The sequence below is a fragment of the Crocodylus siamensis genome, chromosome 10 (genome assembly GCF_052110815.1).
Source record: "Crocodylus siamensis isolate JL-2025a chromosome 10, ASM5211081v1, whole genome shotgun sequence".
Classification (NCBI taxonomy): domain Eukaryota; kingdom Metazoa; phylum Chordata; order Crocodylia; family Crocodylidae; genus Crocodylus; species Crocodylus siamensis.
Window position 1 is genome coordinate 63,748,792 of NC_143404.1, and position 26,700 is coordinate 63,775,491.

Genomic DNA, 26,700 nt, shown 5'->3' on the forward strand with positions numbered 1-26,700 from the left:
CTGGGGATTAGGCTTCTAGCCAAACCCTAAAGTGCTTTTAAATTGAAGAACTTCAGTTTGAGGAGAGGGGGAGACTGGATTGTACCGTTCTGGGTGATGGAATAAGACAGAGAAAGAGAGGAGACAGGAATATGAGGGTCAATGTAAGTACTAACTAGATTATGTTATGCTTTTTTATTCATTGGGGCTGTCATGAAGAATTTTTGTAATTGATAAGTATCTTTTTTTAAGCATACCCTGCTTCTATTCACCAGTTGCTAATACATCATTTGTAACATAATTTTAATTCCTCAAATTTAAGAGTGCGACTATGCTTGATGAAAGGGAGCACTCTTTCTGAAGAAGAGTGAGCTTTTGTATTCTGTAAGTAAGAAGCTAGACCATCGCCTATTCTATACCAAGCAACGTTTAATGAGAATGACCGAGTATTAAGTGTCAGACTGGGCATCTGCCTTCTTCATTACAGTGTGATTTTTTTTTTTTTTTTAAATACACACAAGTGATTAAGCCTCATCTTAAGATTTTATATCTCATCCAAAAGAGGAATCATCCAAGCACAGTTTTGCTATATGTTACAAAAAGAAACACGTCTGATTTGTGCCAACAAAACCCTCTTACTCTGTTGGTGTACAAATGTCAGGTAATGTGAACAAGAGTTACATGAGTGCACGGAGGACTGTGTATTTTAGAGCAATGATTGAACATAGCCTGCAATACTCTTCTGAACTGAAGTTTACTCTGGCTAAACTGAAAAACAGCAAATGGCTGATAACAGGGGTTTTTTCTTCAGAATAGTTTTGTATCCTCTCAGATTTCAGGGGAAGATAACGGCTGCATACCAGAGTGATCAAATACACGTTTGTGATTATTTTGGTCTAGATTTTCAGAACTGGGCACACTCAGCAGTACAAGAAGTGGCCAGTTTGAAGTGTGGGTTGTAATTTTCCCATGTATTTATCAAACCTGCCAGTTTTATGTTCCCCAATCAGTTGTGTGTGTCTGGAAATGTGAACCAGGGCTCTTAGTAGTAAACATTCTCTACCCTGGTTCCTTTCATCAGATTATCTTGAAACTCTTGACAAATATTTGACAAGGGGGAACAGTAAAATGAAATGCCTTACTCAAGGTTCAAATATGCTGGCATGGGAAGGCAAGTGCCAGTCCCCTTCTTGAAGAACTTGCACGCTAGAGAATGTGTTCTTTTATTAACCAAATGATACCGGGTGTTTATGACCTTCTCCCTGTAGCCTTCTAGCAGTGGTTTTCTTTATGCAGACAGATGGAAAATGCATGCATTGAAAAACTTTTATAACTCTCTTTCAGTCTAGCACATAGGGCTGACAAATGACCACTGTAATTTAGGTGGTGATGACACGTATTTAATAATATCATGAGTCAGGAGCAGATCTGGGGGGGCTGCAGTGAGACAGTTGCTTCCCCCCACTTCAGCAGCAAAGGTCACCTGTTACTCCCCAGCCAGAAGCAGCAGCACTGGGTGTTGGGCTTGGCAGCAGTGGCTTCCTGCCCTTTCCCCCGGATTTCCCCCACCAGCCTGGGGGACTACAGCTTGGCTGGACCAGGGAAGGCAGCATAGGTATGTGGGTCCCCTCTTCCAGTCCCTGCTCCCAGCCAGTGGGAGACACCTGGGGAGAACAGGCAGGGAACAAGTGCTGGAAGGGGAGACCTGCACGCTGCCACCACTTTCCCTAGCTGAGCCCAGCCCCCTGTGCTGCTACACACTGCAGCCCCCAGCTGGAGTGGGACACTAATGGCCCTGAGGCTTCCCCTGTGCCTGGATCAGCTGGGGACAGCAGCAGTGGTAGGGGGTCACCCCTGGATAGGCCCAGAGACAACTCCTGCTGGAGAGAGGGGCATGGGAGAGAAGGGGTGGTGCCCAGACCAGGGTGAGTGGGGGATGAAGTGGGGAGTCATACCTGCTTCAAGGATGCAAAAAAAAGCCCCGTGGGATGGGTGCTGTAGTGCTATTTGCCTAGGGCGTGGGGGTTTCAGTCACACCCTCCATACCCATTTTTTGACTTTCTAGATTTGCCGGTGCCAACAGCCTCACGATGTGGACATTGCTTCCTGCACATGGAAGGGAGTATAGTTGAGGGATTCAGGTTCTTCAGAAATATAGCTGCTGCCTTTTCCATGGAAATGTGTGTGTTCATCAGCATGAACGTGTCTGCTTTCCAAAACACTTCTAACCTTCTGCAGGAATCCAAAATCTTGGGGGAGGGGTAGATGAAAAATCAGATTTTTTTTTACTGAGTCTTTTTACTGAATTTTGCCTTGGGGATAGAACCAGCTCTATCATAATAGAGAGCAGTGGGGTAGCTAAGAGATCTGGCTTTTAATCCTGTCTATGGAAGTTTCTTGCTGTGACTCAGAGCAGGCTCCTCTTTCCCCATTATAATGTGACTTTCAGCAACATTTGTGCTGTTTATATTTTATCTAGCTCTCATGAGTTTGTGTCATGGTGTCAGGTCACCATTATATCATTATGAAAGAGAAAATATAGGAATAACTCATTATGATCCACATGGCGTCACTTGAAAATTATTTTCCTGGAAAATTATGAGGGCATTGAAGAAGTGGATAGAACGGAGGCCCCTGACCGGTCCCCGATTTCTTTAACAGCTGGAGTTTTAAAAGAGATTGAGCCTAGGACCAGAGAGGATAGTTTGCTCAAGGGAAAGCTGGCAAAAACAATCTCCTGTATGAAGAGATTTCCAGCTTTTAATTCCTATTGCTGCCTCCAGTTGGGTCTTATGGGGGGATACCCAGGAAACATCTCTCTGCTCCAACCAGCCTCTGGTCAACCCCTGTCCTGCCTATTTCAGCCATAGGTGCCTAAGTCCATCAGGTAGTCGCTCTCTGTCTTTACTAGAGTATAAGAAGCACCTGTCCTCAGTATGGCCAACAAATCTGGAGTTTGTAGGCTAAGACCATTCAAAGACTGAATAAGCCAAAAAAAAGTCCTTTTTTTAAACAGCTGCAGAGAATTTTTTTCTAAACCAAATTTGAAAACCTGTTTGAAGGGGCTTTTCATCGCTGTTGTTGTTCACTTCTTGGGAGAATTCGGAGGCTGGGTGTGAAACACGGAAGGACTGAAATCTTGGCCCTACTGTAGTCAATGGGAATTTTGATGCCAGTGAGCCAGATTTTAACTCAACATGGGACTTTTTTGGCTAGAAAAAAATGGAAGGGGGTTGGAAAAACTGATTTTAGGAAAACAAATTCAAGCCTACCTATGAAAGCTATCCGCACTCAGCAATCATGAGAGAAGAGCATTCTCTGGGTAATGTTGCCTCCAAAAAAGTTACGCATACAGATGGAAAGCCAATTTTTCCAGCTTGACTGGACCCTCTTTTTGTCAAATACCGAGTTTCCCAGGCTGGATTTGGTTCTATGAATTTAAAACTTGAGGCGAGACAACTTCTTATTAATTACCTTAGGCGAGACAACTCTTCACACAGAAAATAAAAACTGAGTGTTTGTCACCAGTCCTGGTTATCCAACACTTAATGATACCCAGTCCTTAAACAGTTTCTATATACAAAACCCATGGGACGACAGCCGTTTTCCTTCTGTTGTGCAAACAGAATAGTAGTTAAAATGCAGGGCCCTTAAATCACTTGTAAGGAACTCCCTCTAACCCCTGAAAATGAACCCATGGACTGGAGGAAGGAACCCATAGAAGGAAGTTGTGCGCATTTAGGGAAAATTCACGCACAGTGAAGGATTTTCTTCTACTTTGCATTTTTAAAAGGTACTAACTACTGCCTGTCTGCAGTTAACTTAATTTGCCAAGCTAATTGGTGTAATCTACACTGCTGTTTAAAAAAAAGGAACCTTAATTTTAGAAGGGCCTAGGAATCTTATTCCACACTTAGAAGACAGTGCAAGGATGTTTATTTGTTCAGCTTTGTTCAGAGGTGAATAGATTAACTGGAAGCGGTTATGTAAACATGTCGAAGGGTGTCACTGATGCATCAATGTAATTGTTTTGCAAACACAGACCCCAGCTTCAATTGTATCTTTTTCTCCTCAAATATTGGAACTCCATTTCTCTGCACAAAAGGTTCTTAAAAGATTTCCAAAGAGATGCAACGTGTGGCTACAGCTTTTAAGAATATTAAATCTGAATCCACTAACGAAACTCCTCTGCATACAGAAATTTGCATTTAGATTTTTTAATGGCATTTTAAAAGATGAAAACTACAACTAAAGCTGGGTTTCCTTAGAAATGAAGATCCCATGAGATGCCTAACTTCCTTGTGGATACCATTAAATAATAAGCAATAATAAGGTATTCAGGTTGTAGCCATAGTGGTGTAGAGAGGAAAAAGCAATCAGCACTCATGGGAAAGGTGATATCTTTTATTAGACCAATTAGATTTTTGTAAAATATATATAAAATATATTTTATTGCAAGGTTTTTGTGCCCAAAAGCTTGCAATTAAATAATTTTTTGCAAAAACCTAGTTGGTCTAATACAAGCAATAATAAGGTTTTTAAAATGGATGTATGTGGGGTCCATAAGCAGAGTACCAGGATTTTGACTGATCAGTCTGACTCAAAAGCGTTGTCGATAACTAACATGCATGGTCTTATTTGCAACATTAGCATGTGCTTGCACCAAATTTTACTTTCCCTCATGTAGTTGTCTCATTGCGTCAAATACTGCTTAGGAATATTAATTCTATACGATGTTCTAAAATACCCAATGTTAAATCATGATATTATCAACTTTTTAACAGCTGTGTTCCTTATATTTTTCACTGATAAGCCTGAATTACCACTGAAACTTTATTTCTGAGGAATCCAAGAGTTCTTCCCTAATTCTACACATGAGAACCATTTATCAGTTCAGTCTAGAGGGCAGCAGCCAAACAGACCCTGGGCTCCTTAGAAACCTACTTCAGGTCTCATTCAATAAAGTGCCCCCCATGCTCAGGAAGAATTAGTTTTCTTGAAAGGTCAAGGGTTGAGTTGATCCAATTAGGTTGTGAACTAGTGTTGCCAAGGAGCTCAGACTGCTCCTTACATTGCCACATCATCTCTTTTTATTAGCTTTTTTATCAAGCCAGAATATCTGTATTCCTGCAGACAGGACTACACATCATTTTGGGGAAAAAACTACCTTCTCAGAAAAAAGTTGTATATGATAGTCACGTTTCAGGCTTAAAACTCAGTGATAATCTAGCTAAGGTTTTTCTAGCATGAGCTACAATTAGCAAATCATCTTCTCCCATGAAGATACTGGCTTCCAACAAGCATTTGTTCTTCTTTGTAAGCATTTAATTTTATTTTTATATGACACCAATATGGTTGATGGAGAAATGTTGCTATATTGCAGCTGTTTGGAAGATGCAACTTTTTAAGAAGCGTTAAAAAGACGGGCTACTTTGATCTCATCTGTTCTGCTTTAGTATTCACATTGGGGTGATTATCACAAGTATACATGAAAAAGAAGTCTAGAGATCATACAAAAATATTTGAAAAGCCATGTCCAGTTTGCCTAGTTGGCATTTTTGTGGATGATGAAATTAGACAAGCAACTTCCGTTCCCCTGGTACCAAAGGAAAAATGCAGTTCCCTTTGGCCTCAGAGCAGAACTTCCTTTGGTCCCACCACTGCGGGGAGGTCTCTGTGGTCCTGGGAATGACTAGCTAATAAACATAAACACAAGCTACAGAGACATTTCTGCTCAGATAACGGAAGGGCCTGTGATTATGAGTTTTTACAAGCATCCTCAACTTTACATATGTTTAGGGCCTGATGTTGAAAAAGGTCCTCAAATTTGGTGCTGCTGATTTTTTGTATTGCAAATAACTCTAGTGCAAATAACTGTGGCTGCAATTGACACTTCATTATCCACCATCCTGATTGCAGTGGCAGATCAAGTGCTCAAAACTCTTAGGCTAGGGGCAGAAATTACACATAAACTGGTATAAGTGATTGGAAACCGGTTCAAATCTGTAATACAACAGACATTTAGTACACATAAATTGCTTTCAAAATGGCTGAAATGGGTTGAAGATAAACCTGGATGGATGTCGCCTCAAAACAGCTCAACAGATACTATTAATATTTATATTGCAATTATACCTGGATTTAGGTTATATTGAACTTCTGTCCCAGATCCCTTCCAGATTCAAGTTGAGTCACATTCCCCCAGCATCCCAGGATGCTTTGCATCTCCTCCACACACCCTGCCTTGCAGGGTGGATGGGATAGCCTTGGCCTAAGCTGTCTGTTCCAGCCGATTAAGGAGGTATGCTCTAGCTTTCCCCAGCTTCTGGCCTGGGCTACTTCAGGCACGTGGCTGCATTTCTGGAATCAAAGGTGAATGTCTGTTCTCTTGCTTATCAGTTCAATCTATGCAGCTCAGACTAACCTGTGAAGATTGTATCAATTCAGCCTCAGGCTTTCGTGCTGTTTGCCCTGATGTCGCAGAAAGCAGTTAGTTATTTGTACCCACAAAGTTACCCACACATTTCCTGGTGTCAAGCTAAACAATATTACCGGTCAGAGTTTGCACGGAATGTTATTTTTTATAATCTAAACTGGAATGGCTTCAGTAAACAGTGGCTGACTGGCAATTCACTGTGTTTCCCAAAATGAGCTTAAATCTGAGGTGGGAGGGTATAAATGTAAAGTTCTTTGCTGTGAGAAGGCCAGTGAGTGGGGCCTGGGAAACAAGTGGGACATGTGCATCAATCTGTCAGTGACTCAGTTTCATTGCACCTCACTTTGCTTATTGGAAAATTAATAGTATTTAAATTAGTGAGGCTATTAAAGGTATGTCTACACTGCATTCACTGTTACAACATCAGTGCAGCATAGGTACATCCAACCTAGCTTTAAACTAAGTAGTTCAGGTACCTGGCTGAGGTGCCACAAAGTTTAGTATTGTCTGGGAGTGTCTACATGAGATGCTAAATGTGCAGTAGACTAATTCTACTGTGCATTAGCGCAGCAAGCAAAAACCATGTTAATGCACAGTAGAATTAGTCTACTGCATATTAGCGTCACAAAAAATGTGTGTGATGGCGCTACTGTACAGTAGCACCTATTACAGTGCATTAACTTAGTACCAGTTATTACAGGTACTAAAGTTAATGCACCCATAATTATGGTGCATTAATGAATGTGTAGACGCACCCACTGGGTAACTACTCAGGTTGTTAGCCCAAACTGAGCTCCAACTACTGCAGCTAGCTTGCTATCAATAACTTTCCTCTAGCTGAATCAATGTTATCTCAGGCATGTATATTCTAAGTGTCAGGCCATGGCCTTGGCCTGCCTAGCATGGCTGCTCATCCCAGCTTGCTCCTTCCTCACAGAGCACTGGGAAGACACAGGAGGCCAGAACCCCTCCATCTAGCCACACACCCACTTCCTGCTCCCAGAGTAGCTGGACAAGGTTAGCTGACCATTCACGCCTTCCACTACCAACTCCTGACCCAGCAGAGAAAGTGGCTTAACTTTGTACCTAGGCTTCCGCACCCTTGGCCTGTGCTGCTACTGACTCTGATGGATTCTTTGAATAGTGGATCTAGCTTCCCCATGGATCCCAGATTTGGTCTGACCCTTTGCATACCTGACCCAACTTTGATTTGATCTGAATACCTGACCTGGCTGGCCTCCTGACCTCGCACTTTGCCTGACCCTATGGAGCTCTGACAGGTTTCCCCAAACAGATCTCCTAGCTTCCTGGCATCTCTACATCTGGACATGGCATACTCCTCTCAAATCTTGGCTGCTTCTCCCAACCCTGAGGCAAATCCCCCAACCTGGCCACCCACAGCCTGGCATGTCCCTACACCGCAGTCACAGCTAGAGATTCACAAACTTTTATCGAGGGCCTCCCTCCAGGTTTACCACCTGCCAGCATACCCCTACCAGCATACATTTAATATTTTAACCCTTTAAATACCAGTTATTAATTGTAATGAAAATTAAATCCACCATTACACAATTTCTCTCACGTACCTTCCCCCTTTCCTGCCCCAGCCCAAGATGTCTTGCATACCCCCAAGGGAGTGTGTACCACGGTTTGGGAACCCCTGGTGTAGACAAACCCTCCATTTTTTTAACACTAAGAAATTATTTTCAAAGTGTGCACCAATTATACAGTTGCACACTTGGTTCCTGGTCCCGATCTGAGGCTCCCAGGTATAATTGCAATACAAATATTAATATTATCTGTTGAGCTGTTTTGGTGCTACATAAGTGTGAAGTGTTATTCTTACTCACCACCCAAATGTTAGGCTGTCTAACCACAAACTGAAAGGAAATGAGAAGAAAAAAATTACTATATTTAAACTATTAACAGATAGGCAAGGGAGAACATAAGTCATGGAAGAAAAAAGAAACAGCACAGTGCAAAAAACTTTATCATTTATCATGGGTGCTGGTGTTAAGTGGTTAAGACCGCAACATTATTTTAACAGCTATATTCTTGCATCTGCAATACTCTACCCCTGCTAGCACATACACGTGCTGTAGCTGTTGTAATTTATTTGACCATAAAGCAATACCACTTCAGACGTACAATTACTGCATAGTAATTTTGTATGTGCAATTTAGTATGTGCAAATATCTAGTGTGTTCTGTGTCCTGGGTGTTTCTTCCTGCTGCTCAAATCTCTTCAGATATGACTGCCAGTGCAAATAAGTATACAAACCTCATGAATAACCTTAGGCCAGTTTCCCAGCTCATTTTAATATATGATAAACCAGTATCACCCATATGATATCATGCAATGGAAGAGCAGGCAACAAAATCTGTGAACACAGAATTTATCATACTTATCCATATGGATCTCTCTCTAGACTGGAATTGTATTTCAAGCCATGGCCAATACCCTGATGCTCCAAAAACAGACATATGAAGAAGTTCTGTAATCCTCCTGGACAGATGTGGAATGTCGAATAAAGGGACAGATGGTAGTAAGAATAGTCTCCTGACTCCTGTGCCACTGACCACATGCCTGGAAGCATGGGGTTTAATTTGGCATTACCCAAGGTGGCATAGTCTAGGCCTATCTAAATCTAAAAATATAATTTTCAAGCCATCAAGATGAGTCAACTAAACAAGAACTACTTAGGGACCTGGATCTATGTACTGATTCTGCCTTGCCAAATGGAATGATTTCTGGCCTTCCACCTGCATTCATCGAAGTTGAGCTTTTTATGAATATCAGTCAGTACACAAGGACAACAGATTTGTAACACACAGTGGGGCAGAAAGCTCATATGTCAAGTGCCTCCAGCAAGGGGCCCTGAATTTACCTAACGCCCAGTTGGCATGGGTCTGAAGCATTCCAAATTAGAGGCCACTTCTGCACATTTGGACCAGTACGACTTACTGTGAATTTGTCTCACACTTTGAGTTTCATGGCCCATGGGTGTTTGTATAGGTTGTATGTACAAAGCCAATGGAATCCATACCTGTGCATCAAACAAAGAATTCACTCCTACATTTAAGAGCACAAGACCTCACCTGTGCTAAGCTTCAAATTCAATTTGGGGTGCTCTTGAATGCTGCTGGACTTGGATGATGATCTGCCAGAAGTACTGTTTGCCGATCCAGCTCCAAGAGAATTTTCCTGTAACACCTTGTGTTATAGAATGACCTTAAAATGCAGGAATAAACCCTGTACTGGTTATACTGAGACAGTGGGATTGTCTTCCCTATTCATTTGCAGCAGAAGCAGACCTGGCTACCCTTAGAAAAGGAGATTAGGAAATACTTGGAATACTTTTCCCCAGGAATGCTTGCTGCAATGTTTGGATGTCACTGAAGCATGGCTAATGTGCAGGGTACCTTATGCTTTTATATATCTTGGGCCAAAGCCTACAGTCCTCATTTGCATAAAGTCCCATTGAAATACATGGGCTAAGTTTAGACTCGAGTCCAGCTCTTTTGAAATCACTGAAATCTCCAAGTCCTCAAGTATTCGCTGGGTGGGGAGGGGGTGGAAGTGCATGACAACTGCTGAGGCAGGCCTAATAGTCTTCACATGATTTTCTCTTACGAAAGAATTCTCTGGGAATATGTTGATGTCCAAATGTCTTATACAATCATCACTTCAAAAAAATTCTCCTTTCTTTTTCATGGTTGTCACTAGGAAGGATATTTCCGTGGTTAAGGCTCAGCACTGGGACAGTGTTCTGGCTTCGCTTCCTGCCTCTTGCTACAGGTTTCCTGAGTGACCTTGGATAAATCACTTAATCTCTCGGTTGCCCATCTGCAAAGAGAGATAATAGTTTTCCTTGGGCTTTTCTTTCTGTGTAGATCAGAAGCTCTGAGGGATAGATACCGTTATTACGCATTTGTACAGCATGTAGTGCAAAGCAGGCCCACAATCAGCTGGCATGGAGAGAGACTCGGGGAAGACTACTATTGCTACTGGCACAATTTGGCCTTTCTTCTTTAGAATTGTGACCATGTCTAAGACCCTCACCTGCCAGGGATTGTCCTGTGGGATAAGATACCTCCACTTAAACACAAGCAGTTCAAAGCATTTGGTATTGTCAAAGTTGGATCTGGAACTGATGTTTGGGAAGCAAAAAAAAAAGCATTTTAGTCAACTATGACGCAAGGTGATGGGACTGTTGCTGTCTGTCTCTGACAGCTGCTGGTGCTGTATGTGTGAACAAATCCATATATAATGAAAAGGCTATTGTTCCTGACCATCCCTAGGAAGAAATTTATGCTACCAACAACAGGCCACTTTCATCAGCTCAGCTGACAAATTGATTTTCTTCTCCTAATACTTCAAACCAGCTGTTGTTTTACAGCAAATGCTCTGGATAAAAATACAAAGCATCATATTTCCAGTGCAGTCACTCATTATCTCTTTGGAGATTCCTTGCACTGTAGGATAAGAAACTCTTCTTCCTATGTTCAGACTGAAAAATACTCAATGGGGAAGTCGTCAATCTTATTTTTTAAAGTTGAAAGCAAAACCCATGCACTTGTTTAGAAAATAAGATGTACAGACTTCTTCTTTTTAGCCCTTTGGCAAATTTTATAGAAATGCTCAAACCGATCAAGGCCACATTTTTTTGGCTGTTTTAATTGTTGGTTTTTTTAACATTAGCAAAATCAGTCAGGTGCAAAATAGTTAAAAGATCTAAAAAATCAAGTGTGTTTAGGTGCAAACCCACTTTCACAGCAAGCTGTAGATTTTTAACTCTCAGAAGAAAAAGCATCCAGCTGTTACGGTGCATATCTGAGACCTGGGACCTCTGTCTTGTCTTCCATGAAGCCTCTGCTCTATCATGTATTTTGTGTGTGACTCCAAGTCAGGTCTTTCCTCAGTTTCTTATCTGTGAAGAAGTAAGAGAAGAGGGCCTTGCGGTTAAAGCCTGCCCTAAGCAAAGCGGTGTTCCAACACCATGTGTGAGGAGTGTGGTTAAAAGGTGCTAAACATACTAGATATGCGAAGATACGCTGGTGCTATGCTTGGCTTGGTGATACATTTCCTGTGTAACTTCAGGTAAGTTGTATGGGGTATGTCTATACTCCGCTGATGCAGCGCCAGAAGAGGTGCACTGAAATACACTGCACGTATCCTACACGAGCTGTCTCCCGAACCCAGGGCAGCATAATTACTTCAGTGTAGGGTTAGCCAGGCAGTAATAGGTTCTGACTTTCAGCAGCTCCTATTATTCTGCAAAGCAGTGCCATGAGAAGCAGCTGCATGACTTGGGGCTTGAGAGGTATGGCATGCAAGACAGAGATGGATGCTATCTGGTAGCTCCAAATGACATTCCTACATGATACAAGCAGTGCAATATGCCCTTTGTTTTTTCCTTCTCCAGAACACGCTGGCAAAAGCCCTCTATGACAACAAGGCAGAGTGTTCTGATGAACTGGGCTTCCGCAAAGGAGACATCCTGACAGTCCTTGACCAGAACGTCATAGGGAGCGAGGGATGGTGGAAATGTTCCCTGCATGGAAGACAGGGCCTGGCACCTGCTAATCGCCTCCAGCTCCTTGCTGGCTTACAGGCAGGCATGCTGTCTCCCTCCTGCCAACATGACTCTCAGGAATTGCCGTCCAATCAGCCCAACATCTACCAGGTTCCAAAGGCTCCCAAGTCTACTGTGTCATTGTCGGTGTACGAACAGATGGACAGTTGGGTAAAGCCATCTCCTACTGTTTTGCCTCTGCCCACTCAAGAAGTGTATCAGGTGCCAGCTTTGTCTGCACAATTATTCAACGAAAAGACCCACATGTTAACAAATCAGGTAAGAATATAAGCAGGCGTTAAGGTGCCAAATGTTTGAAAATACTCAGGAGAGAAAATACTGGTGGCTTTTAATTTTTCAGCAAACTCTTTGGGACCTGAGCACTGCAGCTGAAGTTGCCACAAAGTCACTTGACCAAGTGATGGATAGGTTAGTCAGCTTCAGTAATGTTATCTGAAACACATTCCTATAAAATATTCCTAAGGTTATCCCCTAACACCCGACTGAAATGCAGCCAACTCTGTGTGATGGTATGAAGCTTTACTGTTTAGGACAGGAACAGAAGAATAGCTGCTTTGAATAGAGTCTGCAAGCAATGCCCAGTCCTGATAAATACGTGCAAAGAATTTCTGAAGTTCGTATAGTTACATCCTCAGGTCTCTCCTTCCGTAGTTTATGCACACAGTCTCCTTCATGTTCATGGGCCCTTGGCATCTGCTCGGGCAGGGGTGAAGGTGAGTTGTGACTTGCGTGGAGATACTACTCTTCACATCCCACCTCTCCAGCAAGTTCACTGCACCTTCAGACGACAACCTAACTAATCCCCTCTTCATTTTAGGATTCACTTCAAAATTGCTCTGCTTGATTTTTAAGAGAGCTTTCCTCTTTTGCAGAGTGGATCTCCTCTTCCGTTACTTAGTCCCTGTGTGAACATGCTTCAGTGCCTAATTGTTCAGTTCCAATTTGGGTAATCCCAGCAGCACCTGGTTATCCAAATGGACTAAATAAGGGCAAAGTATTAAGTGTAAGTTTGAAAATTGGGCCTCCTACTAGAAATAATTACCTGGGAAATCTTCATAATTAAAAATGAGCACTAATTATAGGGATTTATTGGAACAAGTTGTGCCATTCTATTTTACTTTGTTTTGTCTCTGGGACTTCGTACTGGATTTCCCACACAAACCACTTTCCAAAGGAAGCTTATCTTATAAATGTTAAATGACTTTGAAGTAGAGAATATTAAGGCAGTCCCAAAGAGATTCAACTTACCCTTTGCTCTGAGCAATATTTTCTCTTTACTCACCTCTTTTGGCCATCTTTCCTACTTTTGCATCGGTAGGCAGGATATATTGATGTGTGCTGCTTGTAAATACATGCTGGAGAACAAAATATCGGAAGTGTATCTGAAGACGACTGCCCATACTTTAAAACTGCAACTGTGGTGCTAACGTCTATGCATAATAATCATGATTGCAAGATCAAACTGGGTTACTCATGCCAAAGAATTCAATCAGGGTTTTTTGGGTATCTGCCATGATCTGATTTGCGCACCTAAACACAGAAGAAGCATAATGACATTCAGCATGATATCGCATGAACATTTGCCTGTAAAATCAAGCCCCCAACATCGAAGAAATCAAGCCCTGAAGCTGCCACATGCTTATTCTTCCCTGAATTAGAAGGAAAAGTAAAATTTAGGCTTTGGTATTTCTCTCCCTCTCACTTTCTCTGACCTAGCCTGTGTCTGTCTCTGGGTTTATACTGGTCCCTTCCGATACCTGCTAGGTTTAAGTATCTTTTGCAATGTTTCTGCCTTGCAGCTTTAACTTTTCTTCAGTGGGGAAGGAAACAATACTTTAAAATAATTAACATCTTTTTAATCTTTAGCCTTCCAGGTTTGTCTCAGCTGCATCTTGCACAAGGCAGCAGTTGTTCCAGCAAAAAAACAACTGTACTCTAGCAGTCAGCAGCCAGGCAGGCATATGCAGACACATTTCAGGGCATAGAAGGTGAACAGCTCATCTGAGTGCAGGAATACACATGACAGCGTCTTAGATCACTGCATGTAGCTGCTATAAGACAACTGGGAAAGCCCCTGACATACTCAGCTGTTCTGTGAGCAACTGGATGAAGCTACTGTCAAGCCTTTGGGGGATCCTGACTGAAGAAAACTAAGTCCCTCTAAAAAAATAAAAACAAAAAAACCTACTGGCCTTTCACTCCTGTTCTAAAGGACTTTACCGGGTATCCAATAAAGATTTAAGGCATTTCTCATAGCCTACCTGACCCTGCAAATATACAAAGGGGTTTGTCCTCTGTAGCAGGTTATCCAGCTGCTACTTACATTCGATCTACTCTCTGCAGAAAAACAAAACTTGTATTCTCATCATTCTCTAGATGCTTTGATAAGAGAAATAGTCCTTCTTCAGAATAATAGAGTGAATTTATTAATTTTCTTTCTTTACAAGAAGCCAATGTTTCAGTTCTTCGGGTCTTTAAAATTCAACAGGCAGAAATCAGCTTGGAGTCTTGTGCTTCTCTGCTCTGACATGAGTCATTCCCCTGAATGCGGTGGCTCTGCCTACTAATGTAGTGGAGGGCATTCCCTCCCAGGGGAAGTATTTTCAGGTCAGATGTTTGGTTTTGAAAATACAAGTTTATAGACTAGCTCTGGAGCCCTATATTCACTTTACTGCTAAGCGGACACAATTTAGAGCAGTTTTGAAAACAAAAGGCTCTTTCCAAGAGTTTGTATTCTCGTGGCATCTTAGCTAAACATCTTCCATCCTCTAATCATGGCTGAAGTCCTTGGCCCATGGCTCTTAAAATAATGTTTCGGGCAAATTTTTTCTTACCTCTTTTCTTTTCAGTCATTTTGTTTTTTGAGAACCAAAAGATGCAGCGGGTGCCTAGAGCGGGATGGATGCACTAGAAATTTTCTTTAATGAGTGGCAATTTACCTCAACTCTTGTGACAATCCATAAGTAGGGTAGAAACGCTGGTAAAAGGGTGTTACAGGTAAGTATACTCAGGTTTTTAACAGACAGACTGTGAGCTGTCTGTTAGGACCAGTGAATGAAGAAGGTTTTTACTTATAGAGCAGTAAAAGGTGTGAAATAAATATCAGCAAAGTAATTCTAACAATAGTCTGTTTGGCTTGTCCTACACTGTAGCTCATTGCAGCTTTCGCATTACTGTCTTTTTTCCCCTCAAGCACCTGTTGACTCTTCCCAGAGTATCTCAGGCCTCAGCATCAAATCTCCAAAGCTATGTATATGATGTTCCATCTCCCCAGCGCCAGGAGTCCTTGCTCACTCAGGTGAGTCCTGCTAAGCCATGTGTCCACTGCAGCTATCATCCAGCACTCCCGTGTCCCAGGCCACGTAGAACAGTCCTACAGGACAGACCGTGAAAGTAAATGAAAACTTAGTTATATCTTGGCTTTTTGAACTCCGCTCTGAAACTTAATAAAAAATCATCTCTGGGAAATTCTGTGGGCAGGCTCAAAACCTGTAGCAAAGCTCTTTGTTAAAGTAGTTACTTTTCTATAGATCTCTGTAGGTCCAATCCCTATTCAGTGCTACATGGTTGTTCTGTAGAGAGGTTCATCATGTTAGATAAATCACCGGGCCTCTGAGTTCAGTCATTGGTAAATAAACTAAACCTTTCAGCCTTTTAGTGGGGGCTGTGACTGTCAAGCCGTTGTGGAAAAAAGGAAGCTTGGACTGACTGGCCAAGGAGACAGGGAGTGGGAAATGAGTGGGACAATAGGGAAAGGCTGGGCAAATATATTAGGACCATAAGCCAGAGATGGAAACTGAAGACGGTAAGGATTTGAGGGATGACTGAACTTGGATAGAGATTGGGAGGAAGGCTGGGAATAGCTGAAAAAGGAGACTGGGAATGGGAACTGGTAATGCAGGGACAGTAAGAGAATTGGGACTGGCTGAAGAGATCGGGAAGGAGGGAAACCAGCTCAGGGCTGGGAATCAGTAGGGCTGTGCGAGGCTTCCGATCCAGAGATGCTTTGGACGCTTCGGGGTCCAAAGCAGCACATCCGGGTCAAAGTGCTGGCCTCGTTAGGCTTCCCAAAGAGCTTTGGAGCCACCTCGGAGATCCGGCCATAGGGTATAATGGGGAAACAATAAATTATCTATAACTTTGTCGTTTTTTGTCCGACTTGGATGAAATTTTCAGGGGTGGTAGACAGAGAGGATGAAGCCTGCCAGGTTTCAAGAAGATTGGTGCAGGGGTTTGGGGAGGAGCTGCCCCTCAAGCTGCAGACAAGCAAAACTGGTGCCATGGGTGCTTGTGGGACTGACTGTCTGTCTTCGGGCGGGAGGGGAGACACTGCTGCGGGCCTGGCTGCTAGGCTGCTGTGTTCCCAGTTACCAACCAACCAACCAACCGTGATTCACTCAGGGACCAGGGACTAGGGGACCAGCTCAATACACAGGACCCAGCTATTACATAATGACTTAAGGAGCATCAGTTAGCACCTACAAAACCAGGCTAAGGAGGGGCAAGACAATACAGACAATCAGCTGCTCCAAGACAGACACAGTCTTGGCAGGAGTTTTGTCTGTCAGCAGCTCGGCATGCAGGGCCCCAAAACCCCCCTGCACCGATCTCCTCCACAGCTGGCAGGCATCGTGGCCTCAGCAGGGACCACCACCCCTGCAGCTGTCACCCCGCTGCGCCTTAACAGACGCAGTGTCACCCATGGCACGAGTTTTGCTTGTTCGCAGCTTGAGGTGCAGTTCTCTCAAAAGCCCTCCACCCATCTCCTTGAAACTTGGCAGGCTTTGTGGCCTCAGTAAGAGCCACCACCCCTACAGTTTTGACCTCCCCCCCATTGTAACACACAGCCTTGACATGAGTTTGGCTTTCAAGAATTTGGGGTACAGTTTTCCCCAAACCCCTGCACCGATCTTCTTGAAACTTGGCGGGTTTCGTGCTCTCAGCAGAGGCAGCCATCCCTGCATGTTTCATCCAAATTGGACACAAACCAACAAGTTATATCTATTTCATTGATTCCCCATTATACCCTATGGCTGGATCTCCAAGGCAGCTCTGAAGCTTTGGAGCCGTTTTGGCCGGATTGAGGCAGAAACCCGGTCCGGAGCTCCGGATCAGATCGTGGCCATCCAAAGCAGCCGGATCCGAAACTGGATCAGATCGCTGCCGACTTGCACAGGCCTGCGAACCAGTGGGGAGGAAAGGTGTGTGTGGGCGGGAGGCTGGAAGGGAAGAGAAAGAGGCTTGTCAGATGAGGAACCAGAAGAGGGGAACTTGAACTGTGTGGGCAAATTGCCCAAAGAAAGAGGCTGGGGGTTGGAAGGGAAGTGGGGATAGCTGAGCAAGGAAACCAGAGCCTGGAGGGAAGACGAGGACTGGCTGGAAGGTGCCAGGGACAGGGATGAGAAGCCTGAGCTGAGAGATAGGAACCGAACAGAGGATGAGAATGCGACAAAGGTAAAGAACCAGGGAAGGGAAAGACGCATCAGAGTGCATGGGGTCAAGAGGCCAAGCTTGCCAGGGGGGAATGGATAGAGAAGTCTGCGCTTACAAGAGCGCATTCACCTCCAGAGCCTGGATAAGAACAAGCATGAACCTTTTGCCTGCTGGCAGCAAATGTCTATCAAACCCACTGTCACCATGGAAGTCTTCTGTGCTCCTGGGCTACACTGAGGACTGATATCAGAGTTTTTTTCACTAGCTCAAACAACAGAGATCTGTGCAGTGGATCGAAAGATTGCCTGCAGACGTAGAATGATGGAGTTCTATGTATTCAGGCAGCTATTTGTAAACACCTAAGAAATTACAATTAAAAAAAATCTGCATTCAAGATGCATTATGAAAGTTGTAAAGTCAAGTCTTCAAAAGAGTTAGGATATATCAGAATTAAGGTTGTTAATGCAAAGTTAAGAGGCACCCTTTGGGCATATGCATTACTTTAATTAAGAGCTTGAAACAAGATATTGACTGGCTGTTCATTCAACAGCTGCCCTACTCGCCCTGAGAACTTGACTGATGTAGAGATCATGTGTGAATAATTGTATGTGGTGGTGTAGTATCAGAAAATATCACATAAAATTCTGGCATTCCCTAGCTTTGGAAGGCTTGGCTTTGAAATCTTAGTAGGTTCCCTCAGTGCAGTGTATGTGTGTGCATGCATAGGCCGCAGAACGGGGTGGGGCACCCGGGCCATGGCCCGACCAACTTTTAGCACGTTAATTTAGCTAGCTATGCAGTTAAAAAAAATAGCTATACAGATTTAACCTAGATGACAATTCCGCATTTGTCATCGGTCATATAAAGTAACGTGCTAAAAGTTGGTCGGGCCATGGCCTGGGTGGCCCATCCTATTCCACGGCCTATGCGCACATGTGTGCACACATGTGTGTAGATGTGTCTGAGTGCAGGTACATGTCATTATTCTCTAAACCAGCCTGGTGCCTGTGTGCATGAATCCTTATTTGGATGTAAAATTTGTGACATTTGTGCAACAGCCCACTGCGCCATCTAGTGTCTATCTCCCCTGCCTACAGAGCTCTTGTAGGACCCATATCCTGGCCCAAATCTACACAGAGGGATTCTTGATGCCCAGGGCTTTTTTACAAAGGCAATCTAGGACTTTAAGTCTTTCGCAGTTTGTATAAAACTAAACAAAAGTTAAGCCAACTTTACTTTTGTATTTGATTAGAGCTATGCCACTCCACCCAGAGCCAGAAAGGTCTCCACGCAATTTTGCCCCACTGAATATTTCCAGGAAGGGCAGAAACAGCTTTACAAAATCTCATCCAGCCCGGAAGAGGCAAAAGACCACATCCAGCAAGACTCTCTAGCAAGCTCTGTAAGTGTTGCTCCTGAATGGTAGAGACCAGTCTCTCAGTAATGCTGTTAAACTAATACAAGTGACTGAACATATTAAACCATGAAGCCTGGGGTTGTACTAGTGTGTTGATATCAGGCAGGCCACTGCTATGATTAACAGATGTGCCAAGAAGAATAGATATAAAAACAGGCCATCTTAAATGTGATATCGCTTTAAGATTATTTTAATAAGAATGTATAAAGTGATGAGAGAGGCTTGACTCATGGTCATGCTTCATAATTGCCAGGGCTGGAGTCATCACTGCATTTAAATTTACTTATTGGAGTTAAAGTAACATTGTCATGAAAAAGGAGACTCAAAATCTGTTAAGTAGAAGTGACTGCGGATTCCTACGTACGTGAACAGCTGGCGATAGAGTGATATGGGCACCTATCTGGCTGACTGATCTCTCCACTTCTACCCAGCCCTTTTAGAGCTGGTGGGAAAGTTGCTGACCCACAGTGTTTCTTTGAAAAATGCTGATTTGTAGAGCCTAATGTGTTTCATCTGAAACATCTTGGGTTTGATGATCCTTTGCAGGGTCCCTGGCTAGACCCACAGGGTAAATTATCTCAGGGCTGCTAGCTTGTAGGGTCTCTGGCTCTGGGGAGGATTCTCAGCTGGGCTGTCCCAGTTTTCCAGGATTTCTGACTTTGGAGCAGCAAGCCATGCCAGGGACTCCAGGTTATCTGTCATGGAGCTGGGAGCCTGCAAGGCCCTGACAGCCTGGGCTCTAATCAGAGCCAAAGACCTTGCTATCCCAGCTTCAGCCCCACTGCTTTTATCAGGTCAGGTCAGCAGCTGCCTGGGAGAAGGCTTCATGTTAAGCTTTCCAGAATTCAGGTTTTTGGGGCCATCACAGAAACTTTGGAAAATGTTGGGTCTGATCTGATTTGGACAAACATCAGAATTAAAAGAATCCCACAAACCAGACGTACGGCCAGTTCTATCTGGGATCCTTAGCAAGCAGCAGCCACTGCAGTTAAGTCCTGGAGTTATGCACTCCCATTGCTTTTTAAGCTCTTTCCCTCTCAGGCTTATGAAGCAGCTGGACACAGTCTGGGCCAGAGTGTTTCGTTAGAAGTCTTATTATTGGCCATATCAGACACCATTTTTCAAGCTGCAGATGCCAGCTATGCACAAGACCTTACTGTAAGGCTTTGAATAAGATCATTATCCATCTCAGGAGCCTCCTGAAGAATGCAAATGTGAACACCGGGCAATTATTTAAGTGTGGTCAGTTGTGAAGTCTCATAATTTTCCTGTGTCTATATGTGTCTGTGAATACTGGAAATGAAAGAGATTAGAATCAGTTCTCTTAGGGACTCATGAAATCTCATTTGCTTCATTATAGAAAACCTGTTTTTCTGATATTGCCCGATACTTCGATATCTGTAGATACGACAATAGTACTTTCATATACAGGGTTTGACTGTGTATTTCAGAGGGCAGTTAACATTAGAATGGTGGGCCTGGTCCTCAACTGGTGTAAAATAAGTGTCATCCCATAGACATCAATGGATTTGTGCTGAAGATCTGGCCTTATGTTTCTTAAAATGAGCTTAATTTCCCTTGATTTCCAGATGTATGATGTCCCCCCTACCAGAGAATGTGATATCCCCATCCAAAATACATCTCAGAGAAAATATGTGGGTCATTGCAATACCTTGCCAAATCCTCGGAAGTCAGAATGGATTTATGATATTCCAGTCTCACCTGAAAAACCAAGCTTGAAACACTATCCTCTTAACCATTCCCTGGAGAAGCAGATGTTGTATGATGTACCACCAGCCAGGTATGGTGCTGGGGTGCAAAATGCAGCTAGCACCATACCAGCAACAGCAATTGAAGGCAAATTGGTGAACCCACAAGAATACGATGTTCCACCAATACAGAAGAAATTAACTTTTCCAGATGCACCCCTTTATGCTGTACCATCCTCACGAGATATGTTGCGTTTGAGGAAAAATGGCAACTATCATGTTCCCCTGAGCTTTCTGACCACAAAGGTTGAAAATCAGAACTGTGATCAAAACATTTATGACATTCCAAAAGTGTTGAGTACTGCTTTACAGAACAGGAAGGGGACTGAAAAAAACAACGGGAGTTTTGAAGACCATACATACAATGTTCCTCTACAACTGTCAAGAGATGCCAAATTAGAGCAGGATACGATATCATTTGACAGTGCGGACAGTAGAACTAGCACCTTATCTACATCCTCAAGCACTTCTGTTGAGTCCTTTTCTCTGTCATCAGAAGAGGAACCTGCTCAAGAAATTAAATTGGACCTTGATGTAGCCGTAGAGATGCTGACCAAGCTACAGCACAGCGTATCCAGTTCAGTTGCGAGCCTAATGATATTTGTGAGTAGTAAATGGAGATACCAACAACACCTGGAGGCAAACATTGAGGAAATTCATAGAGCAGTTGATCACATAAAAGTTTCTTTGGGAGAATTCTTGAACTTTGCTCAAGGTATTAAGGCAAATGCCTCTTGCCTCAGTGACAATAACCTTCAGACCAGAATTAAAAAGCAGTTACAAATTCTTGTAGACTCATTCCACATATTAGTAGAAACAAGGGAAGCACTGAACAGCTGCAAATGGTCACTGCAGGTTCTGGTCATTAAGAAACCTCAGAACAATCCAGATGATCTTGATCGGTTTGTTATGGTAGCCCGTGCCATTCCAGATGATATCAGGAGGTTTGTCTCCATTATCATAGCTAATGGAAAGCTTCTCTTCAAGAAGAATGACAAAGAACAGAAGACTGTGCAACCAAAACTGAACACAGAGCATAAGATGGCAAAACCAGTCCCGGCACCCAGAAGAAGAGAATTTAATTCACTTCAAAGAAATAAACCAAACAAAAGTGAACTCTCTTCTGAGAAATCAAGGAAAAATGTCAGTGAAGACCGTGATTATGATCACCTGCAGGTTTGTATAACGTTAGCTTCCTGCCTATGTTCTGTGTTGTGGTGTTTGTACATAGCAGTTCATTTGTATTATTTCTGCATTAATACAAACTTGGCTTTGCTTTATATGCAGTTTCCAGCCCACATATATGACTGCTAAGCTTTTATTGCCATAGCCATGAATAGCAGGGAGCACAGAATTCAGCAGAAGTATAAGAGGAGCCAGGTTTATTCAGCAAGCAGTATAGAAACCAATTTGTTAGCTCCACCATTGGATTCAGTTTTTAGCTGGGCTTCAAACAGTAGTTTCCTATGTGTTTCTTTACAGTAATGTTCTTATTCTTAATAGTACATTAAGCTTCAATTGTTCCGATACAATTTTGGTTTGGGGTCCATGTCTTGTTTCGATTCCTTGACATAAGAAACATCACCTTCATTCTTTGTGATTTGTTAGAAATGATTGCTTGTTTCTAATAGATAGTCTCAGATACTCAGTGATGGTTGATAAGCTTTAATACAGATAGCTATTTAATACTAAATGCCAGGAAACAGCTAGACTTACTGTTGGAAATCACTTCGGGAATGGAGGAGAAAGAACACATATCAGACAGTTAGCCTTTAAATGCCAGTGTTTAAATACATTAAAAACCATTAAATACATAGCATAAATATTAAATTATGAGTTGGATGTGGTTCATTGATAATGGAGCCAGTGCTATCTTTTGCAGGGTCAGTCCCTAAGTTCTGTAATACAAACAACTCTGGCTAATGGGTTATGCTAATAACAAGTTCAGTGTAGTCAGTGATTACACCTAGATTACATGGCATGGGAGGCTTATGCTACCACAAAGAAGAAAACCAAAGTCACATGGAAGCATTTTATGTAAACTTTTCATTTTTCAGAAATATCAAGGTTTGGAACAGGCAGCAAAACACCGTTCACCTAAAGAGGCAGCAACAAAGAATGGCGATTCAAAACAGAAGGTATTTCTGACCTTGAAAATATGTTGCTAATTAAGACTGTCCAGCCCTCAAGCTGCATAAAGCACCTATACCTTGCTAAAATGTAAAATAGTTTGAATTTGACTGGTATAGGGATCTATCTGCCCTGTTTCTAATCTTTTATTCCCCACACCATTTTTTAGCAATAGTGCTGATAGCATTTGTGGCAGTCCACCAAAACTTTTCTGTTTCCTAAGTCAAGGGATACTGTAACTTAAAATCATAACATAATTGATCAGCTTGCCTTTTTTCACTTAATTTTGAGTGGAACTATGACTGCCCTTTATCTCAAAAGCTTAACAAGAGAGGAAATCCTTGATTTACCAAAGTTTTGTTCATCCACTTCCATGACTCCAGTACCTTTTAAAACCAGATTTAATGGCTTTATGCTGTTTAAAAGCTAGATTCCACATGTTCAGGCCATGTAAGGCACTAATATTTCAGTATCATTCCAAGATTTGTTGTGATATCAGCTAGTAAAAATAATGTCATTGAAGTCTGTTGCACAAAAGCCGGATTGTAATTTAGATTTTATCCTTTCTGCAAACCAAGCATAATGAAAAATAGTGCTGTATAACTGCAAAAGGCCTCTAGGCTGTGCCAGTACTGGGGCTACTGGCTAATCAGGTGCAGAGAAGTGAAGAAACTACACAAAAAAAGGACAAAGTGGAAACAGTTTTTAGGCCATCGAGCTGAAGGTATGTTTTGTTTTCTTTTCCCTTTCCTAGGTTATTCCAGAAAAACCTATTCAGAACAAGCAAGACTCATCAAAGAAAACCATTTTCTCAGAAAACTGTAGGCTGTGTTTTGGTGCACTTCAAAAAGCCATCAGTGTTTTTACCAATAGTCTCAGCAATAACCAACCACCTGAAGTCTTCATAGGACACAGCAAGCTGATCATTATGGTAGGACAAAAGCTAGTGGATTCTCTCTGCCAGGAAACTCAAGAGAAGGATACAAGGAATGATATCCTCCACAGCAGCAGCCAGTTTTGCAGCCTGCTGAAGAACTTGGCTCTTGCCACCAAAAATGCTGCAGTGCAATATCCAAACACAGACGCAGTGAAGGAACTTCTGGGTCAAGCTGACACACTGTCTAAATATACACAGCAGTTTCAAGACACAATGGAGTGACATAATCTTTCTATTCTTTGAAAGACCCAAAGGAAACCCTCACAGTGTCTCCATCTTTCTGGGTTTTGACCTCCTCATCTTTGGCATCCTGCAGTCTAAGGACAGGACTGTCTGTGCAGAGCATCTCAGTGATGCCAATCTTAACTCATCCATAGGGATTCCTTTTGGGAAAAGAAAGGAGTTAACTCATGTACTGAAGTGTGTTCAGTCTCCAGAGATCCAGCCTACAGGTGATACCGTGACAGGGACCAGAATGTGCACTTTCTACTTGAGAGTTCAGTCATACATGGAAGATGCTAAACCAGTCCTTCCAATCCATTTTTCACACTGGCTTGGCAAGAATTTTCAGTGTATAAGTACAAACATATTATATAATTTCACTGTTTTGGCACATAAATATACTGTATTTTTCTATTTTTTTTTCCATTTGGAAATACAAGGTTTTGTTACTGTTTTTTCCAATGGCACATCAGTACACAAATAGTGTGTATAAATTAGCTTCTCTTTACAAGGGACTGTTTACTGTATTTGTTTTAAACTACAATAAAAAAATCCTTTACAGATGTTTCACATTCAAATGTTATAAACATCATGGGATAAATTCTGACAGGTCCCCCCCATATATATAGAGAGAGACAGAGAATGTATTTAGTTCTACTGCGGCACTACTACTCAGTAACTCTAGTTACTGTGCATTCACTTAGTACTTTATTAAGCAAGTGCTAAACTAAATGTGCAGTGTGTGTATGTGTGTGTGTGTGTGTACACAACACACACACACACACACACACACACTTATAGAGAGAGAGAGATGGGGGGACCTGGCAGAATTTAGAGAGAGAGAGAGGAAGAGTGGACCTGGCAGTCTCTCTCTCTCTAGGTGTGTGTAGAATTATCAGAAACCCAAGCTGAGTATCTGAGCATGAAGAGAGAGAGAGTTGTTCTCCACTGTTCTAGCTCTCATCAAAACCCACAGAGACTGCATATGTGGTTCTTTACAACAGGTGCCAAAGAGAAGCATTCTAGAAAAGGACTCCATGTTTAAGGGTAGAGTTAATATGTTTATGGCAAGGGCAGACAATTATTTTGGGCGGAGGGCTGCTTACTGAATTTTGGCAAGCCATTGAGGGCCACATGACAGGCAGCCTAAGGCAGATTAATATTAATTTTAATTTTTTTAGGGGCCCCGCAGGCTGGATAGAATGGTCTGGTGGGTCACATCTGGCCCGTAGGCCACATTTTGCCCACCCCTGGTTTATGGCCACTAAATGCAGGGAAGTTGTCCCAGCAAAAGCTGGGAGTTAACTAAGAAACCATCTGCTTGTTGTGTCACTGCTGGCCACAGTAATACTGTACTACTCTTGCTGAGTACCTACGTGTTTATTTTGTGGCCTCTCCTGCATATGTCAGGAAACTTGAGAGCAGAATGAATCTGCTTTAATCCAATGATTTGTTTGCCACTCATATATGAGAGTGATGGGGCCATACTCACAGCTGGATGCATAGTTTTGGATATGTGTGTGCATGTGTTGTACTTTTCTTCCCAATTAATTTTTTTAAATACATCTGAAGTTTCACAACTTGCCTTTTTTTGTAAGTGAAACTTGAGTCTGCATTAGTTGCTTCAGAGAGTCAGGCAATGCTTATTTGCAGTATGCAGTTCATTTGTGATGCAAAAAATGCATATACCATTTATACCTGTGAAAGAAAGTTCCACTTGAAGTTTTAGTGTATTCATTACAATTGCCAAGTTACATATATTTTATATTAGTTAAATGTAGAAATATTTCAGGACTATATTTGAATAGTAAAATGCAGGTAATTGCATATGGTAGTTGTCTTTGTTTTTTGTACATTAAACTCACTCATGTGAATCAGTGAAATGTTCCAACATGAAACATAATGCATGGATTACACAGCAGCCTTCAAAAGCTGTGCAATGGAAGAGTAAAGAATAGTAATATAAATTGTCATTTATTTTGAGCACGCTTTATTTATTTCAGTCTCACTTGATCTGCATAGGAATATGCTCTCTGCACTTCTGCCATTTACCAGCCAATTTTGTCCTTCAGATTTTTGCTTTTGAATGATTTTTGTTTTTTAGATTTTCGTAGGTCACGCAACACTTCAATAAATCTTGATGAAATTTTTTTTTTATCAACATAATGCCCCTTTCACCCCATAACAACTTTCTCACAGACTGTTTCAGGCAGAACAGAAGGGATTCTTTCTTTGGGTCTCTTTTCTGAGGCTGTGACTACATTACAAGGTTATGCCCTCATGTGCACATTGGCTCTGGGCACTTCTATACAAGAAGCTTACTGCGCATTAGCCTAATAACACTGTGCAGTAGTGTGGTGGTTAAAAACCGTGCTACTAGCCTATGTGCAGTAGTGGTAGGCTAATGCGCAATAAGCGTCACAAAATAACTGCGGGCCAGTACTACTAGGCAGTAACTAGAGTTACTGTGCATTAGTTAGTACTTTATTAAGCAAGTACTAAACTAAATGCACAGTATCTAAGGCACGTTAATGAGGGTATAGACACGCCCTCTGAGTAAAAAGCAGGCTAACTCTAAGCAGCAAGGGAACGTGGCTCCCACGGAGCTCTGTGCTACCGCAACTAGACGGCTGGTTTAGCGCTCCGAGGTCTCCCTGCATTATCCTGCAACATGTAAACGTGCTGTCAGTCACATTATGCAGGGAAACAGCTTAGAAGCATGTGGCCGAGATACCATCAATTCTAGCGATCCAGGCTAACATCTGTACTGATTCCATGTCC

At 42.4% G+C, this 26,700-nt stretch overlaps 1 protein-coding gene across 1 annotated transcript; it reads left to right on the top strand.

Annotated features, from left to right (window-relative positions):
• Positions 1–25,886, top strand: CASS4 (Cas scaffold protein family member 4). Its single transcript, XM_090064342.1, has 7 exons — positions 1–143; positions 11,841–12,269; positions 15,205–15,309; positions 18,697–18,846; positions 20,451–21,806; positions 22,688–22,768; positions 23,515–25,886. The coding sequence occupies exons 1-7, from the start codon at positions 132–134 to the stop codon at positions 23,917–23,919; spliced, it is 2,538 nt and encodes an 845-aa protein (XP_089920468.1). The 5' UTR covers positions 1–131; the 3' UTR covers positions 23,920–25,886.
• Positions 25,887–26,700: the final 814 nt, after the last annotated feature.